This window comes from Aphelocoma coerulescens, chromosome 2 (assembly GCF_041296385.1).
Source record: "Aphelocoma coerulescens isolate FSJ_1873_10779 chromosome 2, UR_Acoe_1.0, whole genome shotgun sequence".
NCBI lineage: Eukaryota > Metazoa > Chordata > Aves > Passeriformes > Corvidae > Aphelocoma > Aphelocoma coerulescens.
Genome location: NC_091015.1, coordinates 167,970,122 through 167,997,332, shown reverse-complemented (window position 1 = coordinate 167,997,332; position 27,211 = coordinate 167,970,122). Strand labels below are relative to the sequence as shown.

The window sequence follows — 27,211 nt, the reverse complement described above, 5'->3', positions numbered from 1 at the left end:
GCGCCGGGAGCGCCGCCTGGAGGAGGAGGAGGAGGAGGAGCGCGCTCAGGAGCTCCGGGAAAAGCGGCTGCTCCTGAAGCAAAATTCCCGATTTTCCAGCACGAAACACCTGGAAAAATCCCCCCAAAATTCAGCTCCTGAAGGGAATCCAGAGCTCTGGGAAAAATGGCTTATTCCGAAGGAAAATTCCTGATTTTCCAGCACAAAACACCTGGAAAAATCCCCCCAAAATTCGGCTCTCAAAGGGAATCTGGACCTCTGGGAAAAGCGGCTGCTTCCGAAGCAAATTTCCCAATTTTCCAGTGGGAAACACCTGGAAAAATCCCCAAAATTCAGCATCCAGAGGAAATCTGGAGCTCCGGGAAAAGCGGCTGCTCCCAAAGCAAAATTCCCAATTTTCCAGCATGAAACACCTGGAAAAATCCCCCCAAAATTCAGCTCCCAAAGGGAATCAGGAGCTCTGGGAAAAGCGGCTGCTCCCAAAGAAAAATTCCCGATTTTCCAGTGGGAAACACCTGGAAAAATCCCCAAAATTCAGCATCCAGAGGAAATCTGGAGCTCTGGGAAAAATGGCTTATTCTGAAGGAAAATTCCCAATTTTCTGCCCGGAAAAATCCCCCAAAATTCAGCTCCTGAAGGGAATCCAGAGCTCTGGGAAAAACAGCTCCTCCCAAACCAAAATTCCCAATTTCCAGCAAGAAACACCTGGAAAAATCCCCAAAACGCATCTCCCAAATGAAATCCAGACCTCTGGGAAAAACCACCTCCTCCCAAACCAGAATTCCCAATTCTCCACCTGAAAAAAACGCAAAATTCAGCTCCTGAAGGGAATCCAGACCTCTGGAAAAAACCACCTCCTCCCAAACCAAAATTCCCAACTTTCCACCGGGAAAATGCCCCAAAATTCATCTCCCAAACGGAATCCAGAGCTCTGGGAAAACCAGCTTCTCCCAAACCAAAATTCCCAATTTTCCACCTGGAAAAAATCCCCAAAATTCAGCTCCTGAGGGGAATCCAGAGCTCTGGGAAAAACGGCTCCTCCCAAACCAAAATTCCCAATTTTCCACCTGGAAAAAATCCCCAAAATTCAGCTCCTGAGGGGAATCCAGAGCTCTGGGAAAAACAGCTCCTCCCAAACCAAAATTCCCAATTTTCCACCAGGAAAAAATCCCCAAAATTCAGCTCCTGAAGGGAATCCAGAGCTCTGGGAAAAACGGCTCCTCCCAAACCAAAATTCCCAATTTTCCACCTGGAAAAAATCCCCAAAATTCATCTCCCTAAGGGAATCCAGACCTCTGGGAAAAACCACCTCCTCCCAAACCAAAACTCCCAATTTTCCACCTGGAAAAAAATCCCCCAAACTCATCCCCCAAAGGGAATCCCAAACCAAACTTCCCAACTTTCCAGTCAAGAAACACCTGGAAAAAATCCCCAAAACTCGTCTCCCTAAGGGAATCCAGATCTCTGGGAGAAGCGGCTTCTACCAAACCAAAATTCCCAATTTTCCAGCGAGAAACACCTGGAAAAAATCCCCAAAATTCATCTCCCGGAGGGAAATCCAGACCTCTGTCAAAACCACCTCCTCCCAAACCAAAATTCCCAACTTTCCACCTGGAAAAAATCCCCAAAATTCAGCTCCTGAAGGGAATCCAGACCTCTGGGAAAAACCACCTCCTCCCAAACCAAAATTCCCAATTTTCCACCTGGAAAAAATCCCCCAAACTCATCCCCCAAAGGGAATCCCAAACCAAACTTCCCAACTTTCCAGTCAAGAAACACCTGGAAAAAATCCCCAAAACTCGTCTCCCTAAGGGAATCCAGATCTCTGGGAGAAGCGGCTTCTACCAAACCAAAATTCCCAATTTTCCAGCGAGAAACACCTGGAAAAAATCCCCAAAATTCATCTCCCGGAGGGAAATCCAGACCTCTGTCAAAACCACCTCCTCCCAAACCAAAATTCCCAACTTTCCACCTGGAAAAAATCCCCAAAATTCAGCTCCTGAAGGGAATCCGGAGCTCTGGGAAAAACGGCTCCTCCCAAACCAAAATTCCCAATTTTCCACCTGGAAAAAATCCCCAAAATTCATCTCCCTAAGGGAATCCAGACCTCTGGGAAAAACCACCTCCTCCCAAACCAAAACTCCCAATTTTCCACCTGGAAAAAAATCCCCCAAACTCATCCCCCAAAGGGAATCCCAAACCAAAATTCCCAATTTTCCACCTGGAAAAAAATCCCCCAAACTCATCCCCCAAAGGGAATCCCAAACCAAACTTCCCACCTTTCCCCCGGAACCCCCGCCCCCGCCCCCCAGCATCCGCCGGGAATGCCGGACCTGTCGAAGGGCAGGGGGGTGCCCAGGAGGCAGCGCAGGACGGCGCCCGGCTGCTGCAGCGCCAGGACGAGCACGGATTGCTGCAGCCCCCGGCGCAGCTCCCGCCGCCGCAGCTCCCGCAGCCGCCCGTGGATCGCCGCCAGCAGCTCGGGAACCTGCGGGAACGCGGGAATGAGGGCAGAGGCGGGAAAAGCGGGATTCGGGATTCGGGATTTGGGGGGGAGGGGTTGGGGATGGGTGGGGTGGGTGGGGAAGTGCTTGGGGAGGGTTGGGGGTCATTTCCAATCATGTTCCCGTAAATGGGGTAAATCCCGTAAATCCCGTAAATCCCATTCCCATTCCAATCCTATAAATCCCAAAAATCCTGTAAATCCCATAAATCCCCTAAATCCCGTAAATCCCCTAAATCCCCTAAATCCCGTAAATCCCATAAATCCCATAAATGCCATAAATCCTGTAAATCCCATAAATCCCCTAAATCCCGTAAATCCCCTAAATCCCGTAAATCCCATAAATCCCCTAAATCCCGTAAATCCCCTAAATCCTGTAAATCCCATAAATCCTGTAAATCCCATAAATCCCATAAATCCCGTAAATCCCATAAATCCCATAAATCCCATTCCCATTCCAATCCTATAAATCCCGTAAATCCCATAAATCCCATAAATCCCTTAAGTCCCAGAAATCCTGTAAATCCCATAAATCCCATAAATCCCATAAATCCCATAAATCCCATTCCCATTCCCAATCCCATCCCAATCTCATAAATCCTGTAAATCCCATAAATCCCATAAATCCCATGAATACCATAAATCCCATGAATCCCATAAATCCCGTAAATCCCGTAAATCCCATAAATCCCATAAATCCCATAAATCTCATTCCCATCCCATTCCTATCTCTTTCCCATTCCCAATCCCACCCCAGTCTCATAAATCCCATAAATCCCGTAAATCCCGTAAATTCTCTAAATCCCATAAATCCCATAAATCCTGTAAATCCCATAAATCCCATAAATCCTGTAAATCCCATAATTCCCATAAATCCCATAAATCCCATAAATCCCATAAATCCTGTAAATCCCGTAAATCCCGTAAATCCCGTAAATCCCATAAACCCCATTCCCATTCCAATCCTATAAATCCCGTAAATCCCAGAAATCCCATAAATCCTGTAAATCCCATAAATCCTGTAAATCCCATAAATCCCATAAATCCCGTAAATCCCGTAAATCCCGTAAATCCCGCAGATCACGTAAACCTCGTAAATCCCATAAATCCCATAAATCCCATTCCCAATCCCAATCCCATTCCCATAAATCCTACTCCAATCCCATAAATCCCATTCCCATCCCATCCCATTCCCATCCCATTCCCCTTCCCCATCCCATCCCATCCCATCCCATCCCATCCCATCCCATCCCATCCCAATTCCATTCCCATAAATCCCATTCCCATCCCATTCCCATCCCATTCCCACTCCCAATCCCATTCCCATAAATCCCAATCCCATTCCCATTCCAATCCTATAAATCCCATAAATCCCATAAATGGAATTCTTGGGATTTTTTTGGGAACTTTATGGCATTTGGGGGGGGATTTTTGGGATTTTTTTTTGGGATCTTACGACACTTTGCAGCGGATTTTTGGGATCTTTTGGGAATTTTACGACATTTCGGGTGGGGATTTGGGGATTTTTTGGGAATTTTATGGGATTTCAGGCCGATTTTAGGGACTTTGGGGACATTTTGGGGTAGGAGCGATCCCAGGGGGAAAACCTGGGAATGCGCCGCCGGAAAAGGCGAATTCCAGGCGATCCCAGAACCGTTCCCGGAAATTTTCCCGGGAGACCCAGAGATCCCAAGGAATTCCCAACCCAGTCCCACATCCCGAGGAATTCCCAACCAAAAAAATCCCCCCAAAATCCCATAAAATTCCAAAAAAATCCCCCAAATCCCCCCAAATGCCATAAAATACCAAAAGAATCCCAAAAATCCTATTAAATGAAAAAAAAAAAAATTCCAAAGTATCCCAAAAAATCCCCCAAAATCCCAAAATGTCCCATAAAATTAAAAAAAAATCCCAAAAAATCCTCCAAATCCCCCTAAAATGCCATAAAATCCAAAAAAATCCCCCCAAAATCCCATAAAATTAAAGAAAAAAATCCTGAAAATCCTCCCCCAAATCCCATAAAATTCCAAAAAAATTCCTCAAAATTCCATCAAATCCAAAAGAAAAAATTCCGAAATATCCCGCAAAAATCCCATAAAATAAAAAAAATCCCCCAAAAAATCCTCAATCCCCACCAAAATCCCAAAAAAACCCCAAATCCCATAAAATGCCAAAAAATCCCCCCAAAATCCCATAAAATTCAAAAAGAAATCCCAAAAATTCCCCCCGAAATGCCGTGAAATTTTAAAAAAAATTCCCCAAAATTCCATAAAATCAAAAAAATTCCAAAGAATCCCAAAAAATCCCATAAAACAAAAAAAAAAATCCCCCCAAATCCCATATAATTCCCAAAAATATCCTATAAAACGAAAAATAATTCCCAAAATGTCCCAAAAAATCCCAAAAAGTCCCGGAAAATAAAAAAAAAATTCCCACCCCCCCCAAATGCCATAAAATGCCAAAAAATCCCCAAAATATATCATATTCCCACATCCCAAGGAATTCCCAATCCTTTCCCAAATCCCAAGGAATTCCCAACCCATTTCCACATCCCAAGGAATTCCCAACCCCTTTCCCAAGGAATTCCCAACCCCTTTCCCACATCCCAAGGAATTCCTGACCCCTTTCCACACCCCAAGGAATTCCCACCCCATTTCCCAAATCCCAAGGAATTCCCAATCCTTTCCCACATCCCAAAGAATTCCTGAGCCCTTTCCCACATCCCAAGGAATTCCCAATCCTTTCCCACATCCCAAGGAATTCCCACCCCCATTTCCAAATCCCAAGGAATTCAGAACCCCATTCCCCCATCCCGAGGAATTCCCAACCCCATTTCCCACATCCCGAAGAATTCCTGATCCATTTCCCACATCCCGAAGAATTCCTGATCCCTTTCCCACATCCTGAGGAATTCCCAACCCCTTTCCCAAGGAATTCCCAATCCTTTCCCACATCCCAAGGAATTCCCAACCCGTTTCCCACATCCTAAGGAATTCCTGAGCCCTTTCCCAAGGAATTCCCAATCCTTTCCCACATCCCGAGGAATTCCCAACCCCATTTCCCACATCCAAAGGAATTCCCAGCCCCTTTCCACATCCCAAGGAATTCCCACCCCCATTTCCAAATCCCAAGGAATTCAGAACCCCATTCCCCCATCCCGAGGAATTCCCAACCCCATTTCCCACATCCCAAAGAATTCCTGAGCCCTTTCCCACATCCCGAGGAATTCCCAACCCCTTTCCCAAGGAATTCCCAATCCTTTCCCACATCCTGAGGAATTCCGAACCCCATTTCCCGCATCCCAAAGAATTCCCAATCCTTTCCCAAATCCCAAGGAATTCCCAGCCCCATTTCCAAATCCCAAGGAATTCCCAAATCATTCCCCACATCCCGAGGAATTCCCAAGCCTTTTCCCAAGGAATTCCCAATCCTTTCCCACATCCCAAGGAATTCCCAACCCGTTTCCCACATCCTAAGGAATTCCTGAGCCCTTTCCCAAGGAATTCCCAATCCTTTCCCACATCCCGAGGAATTCCCAACCCCATTTCCCACATCCCAAGGAATTCCCGCCCCCATTTCCAAATCCCAAGGAATTCAGAACCCCATTCCCCCATCCCAAGGAATTCCCAACCCCTTTCCCACATCCCAAGGAATTTCCAATCCTTTCCCACATCCCAAGGAATTCCCGAGCCCTCCGGATTCGGGACCTTTTCCCGCAGGATTCCGCCGCGTTCCCGCAGCAGGGAGTTGATGATGACGGAGGCGGCGCGGGAACAATTCCCGTCGGGATCTTCCAGGCCCTCGAAGAGCGCCAGGAGGAGGCCGAGGAGCTGCTCCGGAGGGATCCGCGTCCCGATGGCCTGCGGGGGGGGGGGAGGGCGCCGGGATCAGGCCGGGATCAGGCCGGGAATGCCGGGATGAGGCCGGGAATGCCGGGATGAGGTCGGGATGAGGTTGGGATGAGGTTGGGAATGCCGGGATGAGGCCAGGATGAGGTCGGGATGAGGCCGGGAGAAGGTCGGGATCAGGCCAGGAATGCCGGGATGAGGCCGGGAATGCCGGGATGAGGCCGGGATGAGGTCGGGATGAGGTCGGGATGAGGTTGGGATGAGGCCGGGATGAGGCCGGGATGAGGTCGGGATGAGGTCGGGATGAGGTTGGGATGAGGTCGGGATGAGGTTGGGATGAGGTTGGGATGAGGCCGGGAATGCCGGGATGAGGTTGGGATGAGGTTGGGATGAGGCCGGGATGAGGTTGGGATGAGGTCGGGATGAGGTTGGGATGAGGTTGGGATGAGGCCGGGAATGCCGGGATGAGGTTGGGATGAGGTTGGGATGAGGCCGGGATGAGGTCGGGATGAGGTTGGGATGAGGCCGGGAATGCCGGGATGAGGTTGGGATGAGGTTGGGATGAGGCCGGGATGAGGTCGGGATGAGGTTGGGATGAGGCCGGGATGAGGCCGGGATGAGGTCGGGATGAGGTTGGGATGAGGTCGGGATGAGGTTGGGATGAGGTTGGGATGAGGCCGGGAATGCCGGGATGAGGTTGGGATGAGGTTGGGATGAGGCCGGGATGAGGTTGGGATGAGGTCGGGATGAGGTCGGGATGAGGCCGGGATGAGGTTGGGATGAGGTTGGGATGAGGTTGGGATGAGGCCGGGATGAGGCCGGGATGAGGTTGGGATGAGGTTGGGATGAGGTCGGGATGAGGTTGGGATGAGGCCGGGATGAGGCTGGGATGAGGTCGGGATGAGGTCGGGATGAGGCCGGGATGAGGTTGGGATGAGGTCGGGATGAGGCCGGGATTAGATCGGGATGAGGTTGGGATGAGGTCAGGATGAGGTCGGGACGAGGCCGGGATGAGGTTGGGATGAGGTTGGGATGAGGTTGGGATGAGGTTGGGATCCCAGTATCTCCCAGTGCCCCTCAGATCCCTCCCAGTATCTCCCAGTATCTCCCAGTACTCCCCAGCTCCCTCCCAGTATCCCCCAGTGCCATCCCAGTATCTCCCAGTACCTCCCAGTACCTCCCAGTATCCCCCAGGTCCCTCCCAGTATCCCCCAGGTCCCTCCCAGTATCTCCCAGTGCCATCCCAGTCCAAACCAGTTTGGCGCTGGGCGTTTCCCGCTGCGCACCGAGGCCACGCGGGAGCAGGTCCGGAACAGGACGGAGCCGTCGGGATTTTCCAGCCCCTCCTTGAGGGACCCCAGCGCCTCCAGGAGCTCATCCCGGTGATCCCGGGAAAAACCTGGATGGGGGAGAGAATTCCCGGAATTCCCAAAAAAAATTCCCAAAAAAATTCCCAAAAAAATTCCCCAAAAAAATCCCCCAAAAATTCCCCAAAAAAATCCCCAAAATTCCCCACAAAAATCCCCCAAAATTCCAGCAATTCCCACCCCAATCCCAGCCCTTCCAGGAGCTCATCCCGGTGATCCCGGGAAAAACCTGGATGGGGGAGAGAATTCCCGGAATTCCCAAAAAAATTCCCCAAAAATTCCCCAAAAATTCCCCAAAAAATCCCCAAAAATTCCCAAAAAAATCCCCCAAAAAATCCCCAAAAAATTCCCAAAAAAATCCCCCCAAAATCTCCCAAAATTCCAGGAATTCCCACCCCAATCCCGGCCCTTTCAGGAGCTCATCCCGGTTATCCCGGGAAAAACCTGGATGGATAAGAGAATTCCCGGAATTCCCAAAATATCCCAAAACTCCCCAAAGATTCCCAAAAAAATTCCAGAAATTCCCCCAAAAAATCCCAAAAATTCCCCACAAAAATCCCCCAAAATTCCCAGAATTCCCATCCCGATCCCAGCCCTTCCAAGAGCTCATCCCGGTGATCCCGGGAAAAACCTGGATGGGGGAGAGAATTCCCGGAATTCCCAAAAAAATTCCCCAAAAAATCCCCCAAAATTCCCCAAAAATCCCCCAAAAAATCCCAAAAAATTCCCAAAAAAATTCCCAAAAATTCCCCCAAAAAATCCCCCAAAAATCCCCAAAAAATTCCCCAAAAATTCCAAAAAATCCCCCACAAAATCCCCCCAAAATCCTCAAAAATTCCCGGAATTCCCACTCCAATCCCGACCAGGAGCTCATCCTGGTGATCCCGGGAAAAACCTGGATGAGGAAGAGAATTCCCGGAATTCCCAAAATATCCCAAAACTCCCCAAAGATTCCCAAAAAAATCCCAAAAATTCCCCCAAAAAATCCCCAAAAATTCCCCACAAAAATCCCCCAAAATTCCCAGAATTCCCAGCCCGATCCCGGCCCTTCCAAGAGCTCATCCCGGTGATCCCGGGAAAAAACGGGATGGGGGAGACAATTCCCGGAATTCCCAAAAAAATCCCCCAAAAATTCCCCAAAAAAATCCTAAAAATTCCGCCAAAAAAATCCCCAAAATTCCCGGAATTCCCACCCCAATCCCGGCCCTTCCAGGAGCTCATCCCAGTGATCCCAGGAAAAACCTGGATGGGGGAGTGAATTCCCAGAATTCCCAAAAAAATTCCCCCTAAATTCCCCCAAAAAATCCCAAAAATTCCAGCAATTCCCACCCCAATCCCGACCAGGAGCTCATCTCGGTGATCCCGGGAAAAACCTGGATGGGGAAGAGAATTCCTGGAATTCCCACCCCAATTCCAAAACACCCCAGAGATTCCCCCAAAAATTCCCCAAAATTCCCAAAGCAATTCCAAAAAAAAATCCAAAAAGTCCCCAAAAAATCCCCCCAAAAATCCCCAAAAAATCCCCCAAAAAATCCCAAAAAAATCCTCAAAAAAGCCCCAAAAATAAAAAAAACCTCCCCCAAAAATTCCCTCCCCCCAAAAAAAAATCCCAAAAAAATCCCCAAAAAATCCCCCAAAAAATCCCCAAAACCCCCAAAGAATCCTCCAAAAAATCAAAAAAAATCCCAAAAAATTCTCCAAAAAATCCCCCAAAAATCCGAATAAAATCCCCGCAAAAATCCAAAAAAATACAAAAAAATCCCAAAAAGTCCCGAAAAAATCCCCTAAAAATCCCCCCCAAAATTCCCAAAAAATAAAAAAAAAATCCCCCCAAAAATCCCCAAAATTACCAAAAAAAAATCCCCCAAAAATCCCCCAAAAAATTCCACCAAAAATCCAAATAAAACCCCCCAAAAATTCCAAAAAAACCAAATTAAAAAAATCCCCAAAAAATAAAAAAAAATCCCAAAAAATTAAAAAAAATCCCAAACAAAATTCCAAAAAAACCTCAAAAAATCCCAAAAAATAAAAAAAAATCCCCAAAAAATTCCCCCAAAAAATCCCCCAAAATCCCAAAAAATCCCAAAATAATACTAAAAAAAAAATCCCCAAAAAACCCCAAAAAATCCCCAAAAAATCCCCTAAAAATTCCCCAAAATATCTCCCAAAAAATCACAAAAAATCCCAAAAAAAATCCCCAAAAAATCCCAAATAAATCCTAAAAAAATCCCAAAAAATCCCCCCAAAATCCCCAAAAAATCCTAAAAAATCCCCCAAAAAATCCAATAAAAATTCAAAAAAATTCCCCCAAAAATCCTAAAAAAATCTCAAAAAAATCCCAAAAAATCCTTAAAATATCCCCAAAAAATTCCCCCAAAAATCCTAAAAAAATCTCAAAAAAATCCCGAAAAATCCTTAAAATATCCCCAAAAAATTCCCCCCAAAAATCCCGCAAAATCCCCCAAGAATCCTAAAAAATCTCAAAAAAATCCCAAAAAAATTCAAAAAAAATCCCCAAAAAATCAAAAAAAAACCCCAAAAAATCCCAAAAAATTCCCAAAAAATCCCCAAAATTCCCAAAAAATTCCCTAAAATCCCGAACCCCTGGGCACGCCCACCTTGGCAGCGGCGCTCGATGCGCAGCACGGCCCCCACGCAGTCCAGGGCGGCCGCGCCCAAAACACCCCAAAAATCCCCCAAAACCCCCCAAAAATCCCCTAAAAATTCCCAAAAAATCCCCAAAAATCCTCAAAAAAATTCTCAAGACATTCCCAAAAAATTCCAAAAAATCCTCAAAAAAATCCCAAAAAAATCCCCCAAAAATTAAAAAAAAATCCCCCAAAAATCCTAAAAAATCCAATAAAAATTCAATAAAATTCCCAAAAAATTCCAAAAAAAATCCAAAAAAATTCCCAAAAATTCCCAAAAATTCCCCAAAAATTCCCCCAAATCCCCAAAAATCCCCAAAAAATCCCGAACCCCTGGGCACGCCCACCTTGGCAGCGGCGCTCGATGCGCAGCACGGCCCCCACGCAGTCCAGGGCGGCCGCGCCCAAAACACCCCAAAAATCCCCCAAAAACCCCCAAAAATCCCCTAAAAATTCCCAAAAAATCCCCAAAAATCCTCAAAAAAATTCTCAAGACATTCCCAAAAAATTCCAAAAAATCCTCAAAAAAATCCCAAAAAAATCCCCCAAAAATTAAAAAAAAATCCCCAAAAAATCCTAAAAAATCCAATAAAAATTCAATAAAATTCCAAAATAATTCCAAAAAAAATCCCAAAAAATTCCAAAAAAATTCCCAAAAATTCCCCAAAAATTCCCCCAAATCCCCAAAAATCCCCAAAAAATCCCGAACCCCTGGGCACGCCCACCTTGGCAGCGGCGCTCGATGCGCAGCACGGCCCCCACGCAGTCCAGGGCGGCCGCGCCCAAAACACCCCAAAAATCCCCCAAAACCCCCCAAAAATCCCCTAAAAATTCCCAAAAAATCCCCAAAAATCCTCAAAAAAATTCTCAAGACATTCCCAAAAAATTCCAAAAAATCCTCAAAAAAATCCCAAAAAAATCCCCCAAAAATTAAAAAAAAATCCCCCAAAAATCCTAAAAAATCCAATAAAAATTCAATAAAATTCCCAAAAAATTCCAAAAAAAATCCAAAAAAATTCCCAAAAATTCCCAAAAATTCCCCAAAAATTCCCCCAAATCCCCAAAAATCCCCAAAAAATCCCGAACCCCTGGGCACGCCCACCTTGGCAGCGGCGCTCGATGCGCAGCACGGCCCCCACGCAGTCCAGGGCGGCCGCGCCCAAAACACCCCAAAAATCCCCCAAAAACCCCCAAAAATCCCCTAAAAATTCCCAAAAAATCCCCAAAAATCCTCAAAAAAATTCTCAAGACATTCCCAAAAAATTCCAAAAAATCCTCAAAAAAATCCCAAAAAAATCCCCCAAAAATTAAAAAAAAATCCCCAAAAAATCCTAAAAAATCCAATAAAAATTCAATAAAATTCCAAAATAATTCCAAAAAAAATCCCAAAAAATTCCAAAAAAATTCCCCAAAATTCCCCAAAAATTCCCCCAAATCCCCAAAAATCCCCAAAAAATCCCGAACCCCTGGGCACGCCCACCTTGGCAGCGGCGCTCGATGCGCAGCACGGCCCCCACGCAGTCCAGGGCGGCCGCGCCCAAAACACCCCAAAAATCCCCCAAAACCCCCCAAAAATCCCCTAAAAATTCCCAAAAAATCCCCAAAAATCCTCAAAAAAATTCTCAAGACATTCCCAAAAAATTCCAAAAAATCCTCAAAAAAATCCCAAAAAAATCCCCCAAAAATTAAAAAAAAATCCCCCAAAAATCCTAAAAAATCCAATAAAAATTCAATAAAATTCCCAAAAAATTCCAAAAAAAATCCAAAAAAATTCCCAAAAATTCCCAAAAATTCCCCAAAAATTCCCCCAAATCCCCAAAAATCCCCAAAAAATCCCGAACCCCTGGGCACGCCCACCTTGGCAGCGGCGCTCGATGCGCAGCACGGCCCCCACGCAGTCCAGGGCGGCCGCGCCCAAAACACCCCAAAAATCCCCCAAAAACCCCCAAAAATCCCCTAAAAATTCCCAAAAAATCCCCAAAAATCCTCAAAAAAATTCTCAAGACATTCCCAAAAAATTCCAAAAAATCCTCAAAAAAATCCCAAAAAAATCCCCCAAAAATTAAAAAAAAATCCCCCAAAAATCCTAAAAAATCCAATAAAAATTCAATAAAATTCCAAAATAATTCCAAAAAAAATCCCAAAAAATTCCAAAAAAATTCCCAAAAATTCCCCAAAAATTCCCCCAAATCCCCAAAAATCCCCAAAAAATCCCGAACCCCTGGGCACGCCCACCTTGGCAGCGGCGCTCGATGCGCAGCACGGCCCCCACGCAGTCCAGGGCGGCCGCGCCCAAAACACCCCAAAAATCCCCCAAAAACCCCCAAAAATCCCCTAAAAATTCCCAAAAAATCCCCAAAAATCCTCAAAAAAATTCTCAAGACATTCCCAAAAAATTCCAAAAAATCCTCAAAAAAATCCCAAAAAAATCCCCCAAAAATTAAAAAAAAATCCCCCAAAAATCCTAAAAAATCCAATAAAAATTCAATAAAATTCCAAAATAATTCCAAAAAAAATCCCAAAAAATTCCAAAAAAATTCCCCAAAATTCCCCAAAAATTCCCCCAAATCCCCAAAAATCCCCAAAAAATCCCGAACCCCTGGGCACGCCCACCTTGGCAGCGGCGCTCGATGCGCAGCACGGCCCCCACGCAGTCCAGGGCGGCCGCGCCCAAAACACCCCAAAAATCCCCCAAAAACCCCCAAAAATCCCCTAAAAATTCCCAAAAAATCCCCAAAAATCCTCAAAAAAATTCTCAAGACATTCCCAAAAAATTCCAAAAAATCCTCAAAAAAATCCCAAAAAAATCCCCCAAAAATTCAAAAAAAATCCCCAAAAAATCCTAAAAAATCCAATAAAAATTCAATAAAATTCCCAAAAAATTCCAAAAAAAATCCCAAAAAATTCCAAAAAAATTCCCCAAAATTCCCCAAAAATTCCCCCAAATCCCCAAAAAATTCCCTAAAATCCCGAACCCCTGGGCACGCCCACCTTGGCAGCGGCGCTCGATGCGCAGCACGGCCCCCACGCAGTCCAGGGCGGCCGCGCCCAAAACACCCCAAAAATCCCCCAAAAACCCCCCAAAAATCCCCTAAAAATTCCCAAAAAATCCCCAAAAATCCTCAAAAAAATTCTCAAGACATTCCCAAAAAATTCCAAAAAATCCTCAAAAAAATCCCAAAAAAATCCCCCAAAAATTCAAAAAAAATCCCCAAAAAATCCTAAAAAATCCAATAAAAATTCAATAAAATTCCCAAAAAATTCCAAAAAAAATCCCAAAAAATTCCAAAAAAATTCCCCAAAATTCCCCAAAAATTCCCCCAAATCCCCAAAAAATTCCCTAAAATCCCGAACCCCTGGGCACGCCCACCTTGGCAGCGGCGCTCGATGCGCAGCACGGCCCCCACGCAGTCCAGGGCGGCCGCGCCCACCCCGGCGGCGGCGTCGGAGCAGCGCGGGGCCAGCAGGGCCAGGAGCGAGGCCGAGCCCGGGAACGGCGCCAGAGCCTGGAAAGGGAACGGCGGGAACTGGGGAATTCGGGATTTGGGGTTGGGGATTGGGGTTTGGGGATTTGGGGGTTGGGGGTTTGGGGGTTTGGGGGATTTGGGGATTGGGGATTTGGGGGAATTGGGGAATTCGGGATTTGGGGTTTGGGGTTTGGGGATTTGGGGGTTGTGGGGTTGGGGGTTTGGGGGTTCGGGGGATTTGGGGAGATTTGGGGGATTTGGGGGATTTGGGGGATTTGGGGATTTGGAGATTTGGGGGATTGGGGGGATTTGGGTGATCTGGGGATTGGGGGATTGGGGGATTTGGGGGATTTGGGGGATTTGGGGGATTTGGGGATTTGGGGGATTTGGGGGATTTGGGGATTGGGGGATTTGGGGGATTTGGGGGATTTGGGGATTTGGGGGATTTGGGGGACTTGGGGGATTTGGGGGATTTGAGGGATTTGGGGGATTTTGGGAGATTTGGGGGATTTGGGGAGATTTGGGGGATTTGGGGGATTTGGGGATTTGGAGATTTGGGGGATTTGGGGATTTGGGGGATTTGGGGGATTTGGGGATTTGGAGATTTGGGGGATTTGGGGATTTGGGGGATTTGGGGGATTTGGGGATTTGGGGATTTGGGGGATTTGGGGGATTTGAGAGATTTGGGATATTGTGGGGATTTGGGGGATTTGGGGGATTTGGGGATTTGGGGAATTTGGGGATTTGGGGGATTGGGGGATTTGGGGATTGGGGATTTGGGGGAATTGGGGAATTCGGGATTTGGGATATTGTGGGGATTTGGGGGATTTGGGGGATTGGGGGATTTGGGGATTTGGGGGATTGTGGGGATTTGGGGATTTGGGGATTTGGGGGATTTGGGGATTTGGGGGATTTGGGGGATTTGGGGATTTGGGGGATTGTGGGGATTTGGGGGATTGTGGGGATTTGGGGATTGTGGGGATTTGGGTGATCTGGGGATTGGGGGATTTGGAGATTTGGGGGATTTGGGGATTTGGGGATTTGGGGATTTGGGAGATTTGGGGATTTGGAGATTTGGGGGATTTGGGGGATTGTGGGGATTTGAGGGATTTGGGGATTTGGGGATTTGAGGGATTTGGGGATTTGGGGATTTGGGGGATTTGGGGGATTTGGGGGATTTGGGGATTTGGGGGATTTGGGGGATTTGGGGGATTGTGGGGATTTGGGGGATTTGGGGATTTGGAGATTTGGGGGATTTGGGGATTTGGGGGATTTGGGGGATTTGGGGATTTGGAGATTTGGGGGATTTGGGGATTTGGGGGATTTGGGGGATTTGGGGATTTGGGGATTTGGAGATTTGGAGATTTGGGGGATTGGGGGGATTTGGGGATTTGGGGATTTGGGGATTGGGGGATTTGGGGGATTTGGGGGATTTGGGGGATTTGGGGATTTGGGGGATTTGGGGGATTTGGGGATTGGGGGATTTGGGGGATTTGGGGGATTTGGGGATTTGGAGATTTGGGGGATTTGGGGGATTTGGGGATTTGGGGGATTTGGGGGATTTGGGGGATTGTGGGGATTTGGGGGATTTGGGGATTTGGAGATTTGGGGGATTTGGGGATTTGGGGGATTTGGGGGATTTGGGGATTTGGAGATTTGGGGGATTTGGGGATTTGGGGGATTTGGGGGATTTGGGGATTTGGGGATTTGGGGGTTGGGGGGTTTGGGGGTTGGGGGATTTGGGGGATTTGGGGATTGGGGATTTGGGGGAATTGGGGAATTCGGGATTTGGGGTTTGGGGTTTGGGGGTTTGGGGTTAGGGGATTTGGGGGTTTGGGGGATTTGGGGATTTGGGATATTGTGGGGATTTGGGGATTTTGGGATTTGGGGGATTTGGGGGATTTGAGGGATTTGGGATATTGTGGGGATTTGGGGGATTTGGGGATTTGGGGAATTTGGGGGTTTGGGGGATTTGGGGATTTGGGGATTTGGGGATTTGGGGGATTTGGGGGATTTGGGGATTTGGGGGATTTGGGGATTGGGGATTTGGGGGAATTGGGGAATTCGGGATTTGGGATTTGGGGTTTGGGGTTTTGGGGGATTTTGGGGATTGTGGGGATTTGGGGAATTTGGGGGATTGGGGGACTTGGGGGATTTGGGGGATTTGAGGGATTTGGGGGATTTTGGGAGATTTGGGGGATTTGGGGAGATTTGGGGGATTTGGGGGATTTGGGGATTTGGAGATTTGGGGGATTTGGGGATTTGGGGGATTTGGGGGATTTGGGGATTTGGAGATTTGGGGGATTTGGGGATTTGGGGGATTTGGGGGATTTGGGGATTTGGGGATTTGGGGGATTTGGGGGATTTGAGAGATTTGGGATATTGTGGGGATTTGGGGGATTTGGGGGATTTGGGGATTTGGGGAATTTGGGGATTTGGGGATTTGGGGAATTTGGGGATTTGGGGGATTGGGGGATTTGGGGATTTGGGGATTGGGGATTTGGGGGAATTGGGGAATTCGGGATTTGGGATATTGTCGGGATTTGGGGGATTTGGGGGATTGGGGGATTTGGGGATTTGGGGGATTGTGGGGATTTGGGGATTTGGGGATTTGGGGGATTTGGGGATTTGGGGGATTTGGGGGATTTGGGGATTTGGGGGATTGTGGGGATTTGGGGGATTGTGGGGATTTGGGGATTGTGGGGATTTGGGGGATTGTGGGGATTTGGGTGATCTGGGGATTGGGGGATTTGGAGATTTGGGGGATTTGGGGATTTGGGGATTTGGGAGATTTGGGGATTTGGAGATTTGGGGGATTTGGGGGATTGTGGGGATTTGAGGGATTTGGGGATTTGGGGATTTGAGGGATTTGGGGATTTGGGGATTTGGGGGATTTGGGGGATTTGGGGGATTTGGGGGATTTTGGGAGATTTGGGGGATTTGGGGATTGTGGGGATTTGGGGGTTTGGGGATTTGGGGATTTGGGGGATTTGGGGATTTGGAGATTTGGGGGATTTGGGGGATTGTGGGGATTTGAGGGATTTGGGGATTTGGGGATTTGAGGGATTTGGGGATTTGGGGATTGGGGGGATTTGGGGATTGGGGGGATTTGAGGGATTTGGGGATTTGGGGATTTGAGGGATTTGGGGATTTGGGGATTGGGGGGATTTGAGGGATTTGGGGATTTGGGGATTGTGGACGTTCTGGGAATGGGGATGGGAATCGTGGGAATGGGAATTCTGGGAATATTTGGAATTCTGGGATTGAGACAGGGAATTCTGGAAAATCTGGGAATGGGAATGGGGTGGGAATTCTGGGAATGGGAATTTTGGGAATTCTGGGAATTCTGGGAATGAGAATTCTGGGAATTCTGGGAATGGGAATTTGGGGAATTCTAGGAATTCTTGGAATGGGATGGGAATTCTGGGAATTCCAGGAATGGGAATAGAATGGGAATTCTGGGAATTCCAGGAATGGGAATTCCAGGAATGGGGTGGGAATTCTGGGAATTCTGGGAATGGGGATGGGATGGGAATTCTGGGAATTCTGGAAATGGGAATTCTGGGAGTTTTCGGAATTCAGGGAATGAGAATGGGAATTCTAGGAATGGGATTGGGAATTCTGGGAGATCTGGGAATTCTGGGACTGGGAATAGGAATAGGATGGGAATTCTGGGAATGGGAATTCCAGGAACGGGATGGAATGGCAATTCTGGGAATGGAATGGGAACGGGAATTCTGGGAATTTTGAGAATTCTGGAAATGGGATGGAATGGGATGGGAATTCTGAGAATTCCGGGAATTCCGGGAATTCTGGGAATTGCAGGAAGGGGCCGGGCACTCACGCTGACGTGCAGCTCTTCCAGGAAGAATTCCAGCAGGGAGGAGGCGACGGCCATGGCGCGCTGCCGCTCCCACTCCCGCGGGGACTTGATCCAGGGCCCTAAATGCTGGGAACGGGGGGAAAATCCTGGAATTCCGGAGCCTGGCAACGAGGCTTGGATCTGGCGGGATGGGGATCCCGCTGGGAATGGCGATTCCCGCCTGGAATTCCAGCCCGGGCGGCTCCTTCCAGGGGATATTCCAGAAAATCCGGGCTGGCAGCAGCGCCTCGAGGCCGCTTTGGTCCCGGATGAGTCTCCACAGCTGCTCCCGGGGATTTCTCAGAATTCCCAGCCCTATTCCTGTTCCTGTTCCCATCCCATTCCCAAAACTCCCAGAATTCCCATCCCATTCCCAGAATTCCCAGAATTCCCATTCCCAGAATTCCCAGTTCCCATCCCATTCCCAGAATTCCCATTCCCAGAATTCCAATTCCCATTCCCATCCCGTTCCCAGAATTCCCAGAATTCCCAGAATTCCCATTCCCAGAATTTCCATCCCGTTCCCAATTCCATTCCCGAAATTCCCAAAATTCCCAGAAATTCCCAGAATTCCCAATTCCCACCCCAATCCCATTCCCAGAATTCTCAGAATTCTCATCCCATTCCATCCCATTCCCAGAATTCCCATCCCCTTCCCAGAATTCCCACAATTCCCATTCCTGGAATTCCCAAAATTCCCAGAATTCCCATTCTCATAATTCTCAAAATTCCCATTCCCAGAATTCCCAGAATTCCCAATCCAAATTCCCATCCCATTCCATTCCCAAAATTCCCAGAATTCCCATTCCCATTATTCTCATTCCCAGAATTCCCTTCCCATCCCCATCCCATCCCCATTTCCAGAATTCCCATTCCTCTTCCCAGAATTCCCAGAATTCCCATTCCCAGAATTCCCAATTCCCATCCCATTCCCATCCCATTCCCATCCCACTCCCAGAATTCCCAGAATTCCCATTCCCAGAATTTCCATCCCATTCCCAATTCCATTCCCAGAATTCCCAGAATTCCCAGGATTCTCATTCCCAGAATTTCCATCCCATTCACAGAATTCCATTCCCGAAATTCCCAGAAATTCCCAGAATTCCCAATTCTCATCCCATTCTCAATCCCATTCCCAGAATTCCCACCCCATTCCCATTCCCAGGATTCGCAGAATTCCCAGAATTCCCACCCCATTCCCATTCCCAGAATTCCCAGAATTCCCAGAATTCCCATCCCCGTTATTCCCAGAATTCCCAGAATTCCCAGAATTCCCCAGAATTTCCCAGAATCCCCACAATCCCCAGACTCCCCCTCCCCCCACTCCGGGCTGATCCCGACGGATCCCAAGGGATTCCCGGGACGGATCCCGGAGCCTCCCGGGCGCTTCCCGAGGATTCCCAAATCCCGGGAAACTCACGGCAAAGAGCTCCTGGAGGCCCAGGGGGTTCAGGCGCCGCCGCAGGAGACCCCGGAGCAGCTCCTGGAGCGCGGCCAGGGCGGCCTGGAAGAGCTCCTGGAAAAAATCCGGGAATGCCGGCCTTGGAAAAACCCTTGGAAAAGTCACCGAGTCCATCCAAGGCTGGTGTTATCCCAGAAAAAATCCGGGAATTTTGGCCTTTTCCCACTTTTTTGGGGTGAATTCCTTTGGATGAGCCCCAAAAAAATCCCGGAATAGGTCAGAAAAGGCTCCTAAGGAATAAAATCCTGGAATTCTGGGATTGGAAAAGTCACTGAGCCCATCCAAGGCTGGTTTTATCCCAGAAAAAATCCGGGAATTTCGGCCTTTTCCCACTTTTTTGGGGTGAATTCCTTTGGATGAGCTCCTTAAAAATCCCGGGAGAGTTCAGAAAAGGCTCCTAAGGAATAAAATCCTGGAATTTTGGGTTTGGAAAAACCCGTGGAAAAGTCACCGAGTCCATCCAAGGCTGGTTTTATCCCAGAAAAAATCCGGGAATTTCGGCCTTTTCCCACTTTTTTGGGGTGAATTCCTTTGGATGAGCCCCAAAAAAATCCCGGAATAGGTCAGAAAAGGCTCCTAAGGAATAAAATCCTGGAATTCTGGGATTGGAAAAGTCACTGAGCCCATCCAAGGCTGGTTTTATCCCAGAAAAAATCCGGGAATTTTGGCCTTTTCCCACTTTTTTGGGGTGAATTCCTTTGGAGAGTTCAGAAAATACTCCTAAGGAATAAAATCCTGGAATTTTGGGTTTGGAAAAACCCGTGGAAAAGTCACCGAGTCCATCTAAGGCTGGCGTTATCCCAGAAAAATCCGGGAATTTCAGCCTTTTCCCACTTTTTTGGGGTGAATTCCTGAGGGTGAGACACTTAAAAATCCTGGGATAAACTGGAAAAGGCTCCTATGGAATAAAATCCTGGAATTTTGGGTTTGGGAATTCTGGGAATGGGAATTCCAGGAATAGGATGGGATGGGAATTCTGGGAATTTTGGGAATTCTGGGAATGGGAATTCTGGGAATGGGAAAAGGGGGATGGGATGGGAATTCTGAGAATTCTGGGAATGGGGTGGGAAAGGGGGAATGGGAAAAGGGGAATGGAATGGGATGGGAATGGGAATTCTGGGAATGGGGTGGGATGGGAATAGGAATTCTGGGAATAGGATTTCTGGGAATTCTGGGAATTCTGGGAATGGGAATTCTGGGGATGGGGATGGGAACTTTGGAAATGGGAATGGAATGGGAACTGGGAATTCTGGGAATTCTGGGAATGGGGTGGGAAAGGGGGAATGGGAAAAGGGGGAATGGAAATTTTGGGAATTCGGGGAATTCTGGGAATTCCGGGAATGGGAATGGGAATACTGGGAATGGGAATGGGATGGAGATAGGAATTCTGGGAATGGGAATTCTGGGAATGGGGTGGGAATTCTGGGAATGGGAATTCCAGGAATAGGATGAGATGGGATGGGAATTCTGGGAATGGGATGGGAAAGGGGGAATGGGAATTCAGGGAATGGGAATTCGGGGAATGGGATGGGAATGGGAATTCCGGGAATTCCGGGAATGGGGGTTGGGGACGGACGAGCAGAACTCCCACGGCTCCCACGGGATCTGGGGCCGGAATTCCCGCCTGCGATGGAATTCCCAGAGAATCCGGGGCTGCTCCATCCCTGGGAGCTTCCCGGGAAGGAGCCGGAATATCGGGAGCCGCCGACGGGAATTCAGCCGCTTTTCCCCCCAAAACCATCCCGGAATTCCCGGATTTTCACCCCCCCCATGAATCCTTCGGAATTCCCACCTCGGCTCCGGGCTCTTCCCGGCCTCTCCCGGATTCCAGAGGGGGCAGCCCCAGGACGCTTCCCAAGGCCGTGTCCAGCAGCTCGGAGCGCTCGGGATCGCTCAGGGGCGGCTCCAGGGCGCTGAGGCCGGGATAAGGAAAAACCGGGAAGGAGCGGCGGGATGGGAATTCCCACTGGGGAATTCCAGGATGGACGGGGCGGGGAGGGAGGGGGAGAAATCCTGGGGGGAGCTTTGGGAATGGGTTTGAGGGAAAAGAGGGAAAAATGGGAGAAAAGAGGGGAAAAGAGAGGGGGAAAAGGGGGAAAGGGGGGAAAGAGAGGAAAAAGAGGGAAAAGGGGGAAAAGAGGGAAAAGGAGGAAAAGATGGAAAAGGGGGAAAAGGGCGAAAAGAGGGAAAAGAGGGAAAAGAGGGAAAAATGGGAGAAAAGAGGAGAAAAGAGAGGGGGAAAAGGGGGAAAGGGGGGAAAGAGAGGAAAAAGAGGGAAAAGGGGGAAAAGAGGGAAAAGGAGGAAAAATGGGAGAAAAGAGGGGAAAAGAGAGGGAAAAAGGAGGAAGGGGGGAAAAGAGGGGAAAAGAGAGGGGGAAAAGGGGGAAAGGGGGAAAAGAGAGAAAAAAGAGGGAAAAGAGGGAAAAGAGGGGGAAAAACAGCGGAAAAAGAGGGAAAAATGGGAGAAAAGAGGGGAAAAGAGAAAGAAAAAGGGGGAAGGGGGAAAAGAGGGAAAAAGAGGGAAAAAGAGAGGGGGAAAGAGAGGGAAAAGGGGAAAATGAGGGAAAAGGGGGAGAAACAGAGGAAAAAAGGGGGAAAAGAGAGGAAAAAAGGGGAAAAGAGGAAAAAAGGGGAAAAAGAGAGGGAAAAGGGGGGAAAAGAGGGAGAAGAGAGAGAAAAAGAGGGGAAAAAGATGGAAAAGAGAGGGAAAAGGGGGAAAAGAAGGAAAAAAGAGAGAAAAGAGGGAAAAAGATGAAAAAAGAGAGAAAAGGAGGAAAAGAAGGAAAAAAAGGGAAAAGAGAGGAAAAAAAGAGGGAAAAGGGGGAAAAGATGGGGAAAGAAAAGGGAAAAGGGGGAAAAGAGAGGGAAAAGGGGGGAAGAGAAAAGAGAGGGAAAAAAGAGGGGAAAAGGGAGAAAAGAGAGGGAAAAGGGGAAAGAGAGGGAAAAGAGGGAAAAGGGGGAAAAGAGAGAGGAAAGTTGGAAAAGAGAAGGGGGAAAAAAGAGGGAAAAGAAGGAAAAAGAGGAAAAAAGAGGGAAAAAAGAGGGAAAAAGGGGGAAGGGAGAAAAGAGAGGAAAAAGGGGGAAAAGAGGGAAAAGAGAGCGAAAAAGAGGGAAAAAGGTGGAAAAAAGAGGGAAAGAGAGGGAAAGGGGAAAAAGAGAGGAAAAAAAGAGGGAAAAGAGGGAAAAGAGAGGGAAAAAGAGGGAAAAGAGGGAAAGAAAGGAAAAAGAGAGGGAAAGCCCATCCCCATTCCCAGTCCCATCCCATTCCCAGAATTCCCATCCCAATCCCAATCCCATCCCAATCCCATCCCAAACCCATCTCATTCCATTCCACTCCCACCCCATTCCCAATCCCACCCCATTCCCAATCCCAATCCCATTACCAATCCCATCCCCATTCCCATTCCAATCTATCCCAATCCCACCCCAATCCCATTCCCAATCCCAATCCCATTCCCAATCCCATTCCCAATCCCATTCCCAATCCCATTCCCCTTCCCAATCCCATCCCAATCCCATTCTCACCCAATCCCAATCCCACCCCATTCCCAATCCCAATCCCACCTCAATCCCATTCCCACCAAATCCCAATCCCAATCCCATCCCATTCCCAATCCCAATCCCTCCCCAATCCCAATCCCACCCCCAATCCCGCCCCAATCCCATTCCCACCCAATCCCACCCAATCCCAGTCCCACCCCAATCCCATTCCCCATCCCTCCCCAATCCCAATCCCACCCCAATCCCATTCCCACCCAATCCCAATCCCATCCCAATCCCAATCCCAATCCCATCCCAATCCCAATCCCATTCCCATCCCCATCCCCAATCCCATTCCCATTCCCAATCCCATCCCATCCCCAATCCCATTCCCAATCCCAATCCCACTCCCAATCCCAATCCCAATCCCATTCCCAATCCCACCCCATTCCTACCCCAATCCCCTTCCCAATCCCAATCCCATTCCCACCCAATCCCAATCCCACCCCAATCCCAATCCCAATCCCAATCCCATCCCATTCCCAATCCCAATCCCATTCCCAATCCCAATCCCACCCCATTCCCAATCCCAATCCCACCCCAATCCCATTCCCATTCCCATCCCCAATCCCAATCCTACTCCCAATCCCAATCCCATTCCCAATCCCATTCCGAATCCCATCCCATTCCCAATCCCACCCCATTCATACCCCAATCCCCTTCCCAATCCCAATCCCATTCCCACCCAATCCCAATCCCACCCCATTCCTACCCCATTCCCAATCCCAATCCCACCCCAATCCCAATCCCATTCCAATCCCAATCCCAATCCCACCCCAATCCCAATCCCATTCCCATCCCAATCCCATTCCCAATCCCATTCCCAATCCCAATCCCACCCCATTCCCAAACCCCGCTGCCGCCGTTGCCATGGATACACCAGGTGGCTGCAGGTGCCCAGCGCCCGCTGCCGCAGCCGCGTCCGCAGCGCCTCCGGAGGCTCCGCCTTCAGGAATTCCTGGGGAAACAGCGGGAACGGGAATCGCCTCCGGAAGATCCCCCGGGGGATCCCAGGGCTCATCCCGCAGCTCCAAAGGATCCGCGTGGGAATTGCCAGATCCCGGCCGGGAGCCGCATCCCGGGATTCCCGGGATTCCCGGATTCCAGGGTTCCGTGGATTCCCGGGATTCTCGGGATTCCTGGGTTCCCTGGATTTCCTGGATTTCTGGATTCCCAGATTCCCTGAATTCCTGGATTCCCAGATTCCCCAGACTCCCCAGATTCCCTGCACTCCCAGATTCCCTGGATTCCCCGGATTCCCAGATTCCTGAATTCCTGGATTTCCAGATTCCCCGGATTCCCTGAATTCCTGGATTCTTGGATTCCCCAGATTCCCTGGATTCCCAGGATTCCCCCGATTCCCGGATCCCATTCCCGTGGTCATTCCCAGGCTCTCCATGGAAAACTCCCAGTCCCTCCCAGCTTCCCCCACTCCCCTCCCAGTTGCCCCCAGTCCCCTCCCAGTCCCTCCCATTTCCCTCCCAGTCCCTCCCAGTCCCCTCCCAATCCCCTCCCAGTCCCCTCCCAGTGCCCTCCCAGTCCCTCCCAGTTCCTCCCAGTCCCTCCCAATCCCCTCCCAGTCCCTCCCAGTCCCTCACCACCATGAGCATCACGAGCTCGGCCTTGCGGGCGATGCTCCCGGGCTGATCCCTGCAGCCGGAGCCGATCCCGGAGCCGCTCCCGGAGCCGCTCCCGGAGCCGATCCCGGAGCCGCCGAGGGCGCGGCCGATCATGGAGACGCTGCGGGCCAGGCTCAGCTTCAGAGCCACGTCCTGCGGAGCAGAGACACAGCGGCACTGGGATCAGCGGGATCAGCGGGATCCGCGGGATTGGGATCACTGGGATCACCAGGAACAGCGGGGTTGGGATCACCGGGATCATCGCGATCAGAGGGATTAGCAGGATCAGGATCACTGCGATCACCAGGAACAGCGGGATTGGGATCACCGGGATCACCAGGAACAGCGGGAACAGCGGGATTGGGATCACAAGGAATGGCGGGATTGGGATCACCGGGAACAGCGGGATCAGTGGGAACGGCGGGACTGGGATCACCAGGAACAGTGGGAATGGGATCGATGGGAACAGAGGGATTGGGATCACCGGGATCACCGGGATCACTGGGATTGGGATTCACTGGGATCACTGGGATCATTGGGATGACCAGGGTCAGGAACTCTGGGATCGGGATTCCTGGGATTCCTGGGATTGGGATTCCTGGGATTGGGATTTTTGGGATTGGGATTTCCCAGTTTGGGATTCCTGAGATCGGGATTTCTGGGATTCCTGGGATTTGGATTTCTGGGATTGGGATTCCTGAGATTGGGATTTTCGGGATTGGGATTTCCTGGGATTGGGATTCCCCAGATCAGGATTTCTCGGATTGGGATTCCTGGGATTGGGATTTCTGGGATTTGGATTTTTGGGATTTGGATTTCTGGGATTGGGATTTCCCGGATCGGGATTTCTGGGATTGGGATTTTTGAGATTGGGATTTCCCAGATCGGGATTCCCAGGATTGGGATTTCTGGGATTGGGATTCCTGGGATTGGGAACTCTGGGATTGGGATTTCCCGGATTGGGATTTCCCGGATCGGGATTTCTGGGATTGGGATTTCCTGGATTGGGATTTTTGGGATTGGGATTTTTGGGATTGGGATTTTTGGGATTGGGATTTCCCGGATCGGGATTTCTGGGATTGGGATTTCCTGGACTGGGATTTCTGGGATTGGGATTTCCCGGATCGGGATTTTTGAGATTGGGATTTCCCGGATCAGGATTTCCTGGATCGGGATTTCCCGGGATCAGGATTGCCCGGATCGGGATTTCGGGGATTGGGATTTTTGGGATTTGGATCTCTGGGATTGGGATTTCCCACATTGGGATTTCTGGGATCGGGATTCCCAGGATTGGGATTTCTGAGATTGGGATTTCCTCGATCAGGATTGCCCGGATTGGGATTTCTGGGATTGGGATTTCCCAGATTGGGATTTCTGGGATTCCCTGATCGGGATTTCCCGGATTGGGATTTCTGGGATTGGGATTTCCCGGATCGGGACTCCTAGGGTTGGGATTTTTGGGATTGGGATTTCCCGGATTGGGATTTTTGGGATTGGGATTTTTGAGATTGGGATTTCCCGGATCGGGATTCCCAGGATTGGGATTTCTGGGATCGGGATTTCTGGGATTGGGATTTCTGGGATTGGGATTTTTGGGATTGGGATTTCTGGGATTGGGATTTCCCAGATTGGGATTTTTGGGATTGGGATTTCTGGGATTGGGATTCCTGGGATTGGGATTTCCCAGACTGGGATTTCCCAGATTGGGATTTCCCAGATTGGGATTTCCCGGATCGGAATTCCCGAGACTGGGATTTCCCAGATTGGGATTTTTGGGATTGGGATTCCTGGGATTGGGATTTCCCAGATTGGGATTTCTGGGATTGGGATTTCCCGGATCGGGATTCCCAAGACTGGGATTTCTGGGATTGGGATTCCTGGGATTGGGAACTCTGGGATTGGGATTTCCCAGATTGGGATTTCCCAGATTGGGATTTCCCGGATCGGGATTTCTGGGATTGGGATTTCTGGGATTGGGATTTTTGGGATTGGGATTTCCCAGATTGGGATTTCTGGGATTGGGATTTCTGAGATTGGGATTTCCTCGATCAGGATTGCCCGGATTGGGATTTCTGGGATTGGGATTCCTGGGATTGGGATTTCCCAGATTGGGATTTCTGGGATTCCCGGATCGGGATTTCCCGGATTGGGATTCCCAGGGTTGGGATTTTCGGGATTGGGCTTTCTGGGATTGGGATTTCTGGGATTGGGATTTTCGGGATTGGGATTCCTGGGATCGGGATTTCTGGGATTTCTGGGATTGGGATTCCTGGGATTGGGATTTCCCAGACTGGGATTTCCCAGATTGGGATTTCCCAGATTGGGATTTCTGGGATCGGGTTTCCCGAGACTGGGATTTCTGGGATTGGGATTTTTGGGATTGGGATTTCCCGGATTGGGATTTTCGGGATTGGGATTTCCCAGATCGGGATTCCCAGGGTCGGGATTTTCGGGATTGGGATTTCTGGGATTGGGATTCCCGGATCGGGATTTCCCAGATCGGGACTCCCAGGATTGGGATTTTTGGGATCGGGATTTCCCGGATCGGGATTTCCGGGATCGGGATTTCTGGGATTGGGAACTCTGGGATCGGGATTTCCCAGATTGGGATTTCTGGGATTGGGATTCCCCGGATTGGGATTTTCGGGATTGGGATTTCTGGGATTGGTATTCCCGGATCGGGATTTCCCGGATCGGGACTCCCAGGATTGGGATTTTTGGGATCGGGATTTCCCGGATCGGGATTCCCGGGATCTGCCTCCCCCTGGGACCAGGATCCTCAGGATCAGGATCTGCCTCCCAGGTAACGCATCCCCCCGCTAGAATCAACTGGTGGTAATTAACAGGAATTAATAACGTGAATAACGATCAATAATAATCAATAACGATCGATTT

At 49.0% G+C, this 27,211-nt stretch overlaps 1 protein-coding gene across 1 annotated transcript in view; it reads right to left on the bottom strand.

The window, feature by feature from the left end:
* MROH1 (maestro heat like repeat family member 1) overlaps positions 1–27,211 on the bottom strand; it is a 101,282-nt gene that overhangs the window by 20,061 nt on the left and 54,010 nt on the right. Inside the window, exons 23-31 of the mRNA XM_069005627.1 lie at positions 24,296–24,469; positions 23,576–23,655; positions 20,950–21,070; positions 19,116–19,211; positions 17,678–17,782; positions 13,737–13,872; positions 7,638–7,750; positions 6,211–6,363; positions 2,334–2,488 (exon numbers count right to left, since the gene is read on the bottom strand). Coding sequence (XP_068861728.1) covers positions 2,334–2,488; positions 6,211–6,363; positions 7,638–7,750; positions 13,737–13,872; positions 17,678–17,782; positions 19,116–19,211; positions 20,950–21,070; positions 23,576–23,655; positions 24,296–24,469 — 1,133 coding nt within the window. The remainder of the gene's footprint in view (positions 1–2,333; positions 2,489–6,210; positions 6,364–7,637; positions 7,751–13,736; positions 13,873–17,677; positions 17,783–19,115; positions 19,212–20,949; positions 21,071–23,575; positions 23,656–24,295; positions 24,470–27,211) is intronic.